General features: G+C 58.4%; 2 protein-coding genes across 2 annotated transcripts in view; one reads left to right on the forward strand and one right to left on the reverse strand.

Moving 5' to 3' along the window:
• The window catches only part of DRP2 (dystrophin related protein 2), a 14,460-nt gene extending 12,982 nt beyond the window's left edge, over nt 1-1,478 (forward strand). Inside the window, exons 19-22 of the mRNA XM_009889238.1 lie at nt 519-756; nt 899-946; nt 1,111-1,183; nt 1,342-1,478. Coding sequence (XP_009887540.1) covers nt 519-756; nt 899-946; nt 1,111-1,183; nt 1,342-1,478 — 496 coding nt within the window. The remainder of the gene's footprint in view (nt 1-518; nt 757-898; nt 947-1,110; nt 1,184-1,341) is intronic.
• Nucleotides 1,479-3,919: 2,441 nt separating this feature from the next.
• Nucleotides 3,920-4,001, reverse strand: part of LOC104290229 (aryl-hydrocarbon-interacting protein-like 1) — a 5,292-nt gene continuing 5,210 nt past the window's right edge. The window contains exon 7 of the mRNA XM_009889307.1: nt 3,920-3,963. Coding sequence (XP_009887609.1) covers nt 3,920-3,963 — 44 coding nt within the window. The remainder of the gene's footprint in view (nt 3,964-4,001) is intronic.

Below are 4,001 nucleotides of genomic sequence, written 5' to 3' on the forward strand. Positions count from 1 at the left end.
GGAAGAGCTGAATGAGCTGGTTTGGAGAGTGTCTAGGCTGAGCCCTAAAACCTTCATGGGAACACTCAGTGAGGGTGTGCTCTCCAAGGAAGGGAGAAGACGCTGTTCCTCAAAATGTTCTTTCCCCCATCCCCAGAACCTATTCCCCTCCTGAAACCCAAACTGGTTGAAGTGAGCCCAGGGCACTGCTGTCTCTCTTGTCCCTGAGGCTCTCACAAACAGTGGTGGTGCTACTCTGGACCACATGAGGTGAGCCTGTAGGCACTGCAGATCAGCTCGGGAGGAGGGGATGCTTTCCCTGCCCTTGTTCTCAGTTGTTTAGGAAGTAGTTGCATGTCTTCTTGTAAACTGCCTGAGTAGGGTAGAGCTGCAGGCAGGGTACCTTGTGGTGCAAGGACAAAGTCCAGGAGTGTGCTTATCCTCAAGCTTCACATGTGGCAAAGCCTCCAGAAGCTGTCAGGTGTTTCCAGCACTCTCTAGAAAGTAGAGCAGTGATGCTGACCTAGGCTGTCTTGCAGGATCCTCCAGGGAGAGCTGAGACGTTTGAAATGGCAGCATGATGAGGCGGTAGAGTCTCCAACCTTGGCTACAGGCTCTCCTGAATCAGTGCAAGACCCACGTAATGATGAGCTCCTGGCAGAAGCACGAATCCTCCGACAGCACAAGAGCCGCCTGGAGACCCGCATGCAGATCCTGGAGGACCACAACAAGCAGCTGGAGTCTCAGCTGCACCGGCTGAGAGAGCTGCTACTGCAGGTAGTCTCAGAGAAGGATCAGGGGAAGCCCATCCTTGGGGTGGGCTTTGCCATAACAGAGCTGGAGCAGTGGCAGAACGGGATGGTCAAAAGATGGGGAGGAAAAGGACAGAGGATCATGACAACCTACCTTCTTTCTCCAGCCTCCTGCAGAGACAGATGGAGTCTCAGCTGCACCGGCTGAGAGAGCTGCTACTGCAGGTAGTCTCAGAGAAGGATCAGGGGAAGCCCATCCTTGGGGTGGGCTTTGCCATAACAGAGCTGGAGCAGTGGCAGAACGGGATGGTCAAAAGATGGGGAGGAAAAGGACAGAGGATCATGACAACCTACCTTCTTTCTCCAGCCTCCTGCAGAGACAGATGGCAACCAGTCTGAAGGCAGCCAGGCAAAGGAGAAAGAGCACAACACCCCTGACACCGAAGCTGCAGGTGAGGATGGGGGTCGGGCTGAGCTCTCAGCCCCGCTCCCTTGGTTCAATGTTGCAGGAAGCTGCCTGTGCCCTGCCCTGACGTCCTGCAGAGATGCTGGCTGGCGAGGTGGATGTCCAGAGAGGCTGCTCACCCCCCTGCCTTCTTTCCCACTGCAGATGAGGTGGAAGCCAAAACCCAGGAAGTCAGCATGTGCCTGGAAGACATCATGGAGAAGCTGCGGAGCGCCTTCCCCAACTCTCGAGGTACTCGAGTGAAATCTCCCTCTCTGGCCTCTTACTGCTCCCTCAGATGAGGTTTTCCCCACAGAGCCCTGCCCCGGTCCCAGCTTCTCTGCGACAGCCGATCCCCCGCAGCACCTACAGCCAAGAGCTATGCTGCTGCGGCGCTGCTAGGACTGGTGTGTGGCCTGGGCACAGAGAGGATGAGGAGGAGGTTTCACACGTGCGAGGAGAGGCGATCAGAGCTGCTGAGAGTATGGTCCAACTAGATCCCCCCAGCTGAGCTACAAGGCACCCTCCTGCCCTGCTCAGGACCTCACACCCTGCGGGGGTCCCCACAGCGAAGACGGACAGACCTGACAGCATCGAGTTTGCAGCGATGACCTTGAGCCCCTTCCTCGCTTCATCCCTGTCCAGACCCCTCTCCAGGAGAGGTGGAGGCCCCAGTTACCTGGCAAGATGGAAGCAATGGTGCAAGCTCTCCTAGATGCTCATGGACAGCTCTTCCCAGCAGGGATGGGGACTGGGGGATGCGCATGTGGACAGCTCTCTCCTCGCCCTGTGGGTTTTGGTGTCGGTCTTTCTGCTGTCCCTCTGTGCTCCAGCCCGGGAGTAGCACGCTGTCCCTCACCCAGGCTGCTCATCCGTGTGCCGGGGGGAGACATTGCTTGCTGCCAGCACTAACACAAGGCTGGGGAGAGCTTCCCTCTCTGCCCACGCAGACCCTTGCCCATTTTCTGCCATCCCTGAGCAGGATTCCCCCGGCTCTGCAGCAGCCTTGTTCTAACCAGGTGGCTCCAGGTCCTATTTTCCTGACCTCTCCATTTCTCTTTCAGGTATGACCTCCCTTATCTAACACCTCCTGTGAGCCAGAGGCTTTTCCTTACCAGCTACCTGGCTGCTTTCCTCCCCCTCCTCTCCCTGCCATGCTCCCTGTGCTGCGGCAGACCTCGCACAGACTCCCTCCGAGCCGGTCGTGCAGGATGCTTGCCAGCTCCAGAAGATCTCAGGGGAATATAGGTCATGCAGGAGTGGGACTGTGGGCTCCCCAGGAGGCTGGCTCCGTCACTCGGCCACAGTGTCCAAGCCTGGGTGGAAAGGTTCAGAAGAAAGAACTGAAGCCGTGAAAGCTGCCTGTCTCCCCCGTGCTCGCCGGCTGCTGCCTTTGACTGCAGCCCTCGGGGGATGCAGAGCTCAGCATCCCACTCCTCTTCAGTTATGCCCAGGGACCTCCAGGCTTTTGGGCACCAAAACGTTGCTGGAGCCACCCGGTTTTTAGAAGAACTCTTTCTAACAGCATCCAGCTGCCGGCCTTACGGTTTGAACTCTCCCTGCCTCCCAGGGCTCTGCAGCCAGCCAGGCATATACCGCCTGGTGGGGAGAGTCTGTGAGGTTTATGGAGTAGGGATGAGTCCATGTTAGAGCTTCAGCCCAGCTAGTAGCCTTATCTTGAGAGGGTCTTTATAACAGAGCCTTATCATTTAATTTGCATATATTTCTATATATTATATATATATTCTGTACTTAAATACTCTCATGGACTCACTCCATTAAATTCTAATACTGTAAGTGCAGCTGCCCTTCACTGTCAGTCCAGCCCAACATCTGCTCCTGTGGGTACCAACACCTTCCCCATTGCTGGTGCTGCCTTGGAGAGGGGCTGCAGCGGGGGAAGCTCAGCAGAGAGCTGGACCGGCAGCAGATAGTCCGTCGCACCTGGTTTCTTGGGGAGCTGTGCCTTTGCCATGGCACAGAGAGCCCGTCCTGCCTGAACCCGGCTCCATCCCTGGGGACCCTCAGCTCCTGCAGCAGCCCATCCCCATGGTGCTGCAGGAAGGGGTTTCTCCAGCCGTAGCTCCGGCCCTGGGGCCACCAGGACATGGGGCTGTGATGCAGGAGCACAGCGGTGCGGGCAGGCAGCAGGACAGGCAGGGCATCTCCTTGCTGTCCTCAAGGAGCAGCTGCCCTGCAGCTGTCCCCCAATTTGAGTTGGGCTAAGGGACCGGAGGCACTTGTTGGAAGCAGGCGAGTCCCACTGGGCAGTGAAGGAGGCTGTCCTGCAAGCCGGCAGGGTAGCTCGGTGGTGGTGGCTCCTGGTCCCAAAGGTTCCCTCAGGCTGGCTGTCTCATGGTGTGTTATGTCGAGGAAGAGGTAGAGTCAGGTGCTGTGAGTGGAGGCTGAGATGGCCCTGGTGCTCTGGGGCCACAGGCTGTGGAGGGGTGAGATGCCTGAGCCCTCGGGGCAGGGCAGACCGCGGGCAGAGCTGCATGTCCATGCGCAGCATCCTGCCCAAAATGGGGCTTGCTGTGAGGACAAGGACGTGTTATTGCTGGCTGGGATGGGATGCGGTGGTGAGCTGTTTGGGGAGGTTTGGACCAAGGCAGTGTGTGGGGGGGCACGGGGCTCTGCGGTTGGTGTCGGTGTGCTGGTGGAGGGGCGAAGCAATGCCCGCACTGGGAATTCGGCAGCGCGAGCCTTACGGTGGGGTGTTGGAGGCCTTGTGCTGCAGTGTCCGCTAGCAGCGGTGCGGGTTGCTGTCCGTGCCACCCCCTCTCACACCTGGGTGAGCGGCAGGGGGGGAGTACCGGGGGGCCCGG

This window comes from Charadrius vociferus, unplaced genomic scaffold (genome assembly GCF_000708025.1).
Source record: "Charadrius vociferus isolate BGI_N301 unplaced genomic scaffold, ASM70802v2 scaffold7, whole genome shotgun sequence".
NCBI lineage: Eukaryota > Metazoa > Chordata > Aves > Charadriiformes > Charadriidae > Charadrius > Charadrius vociferus.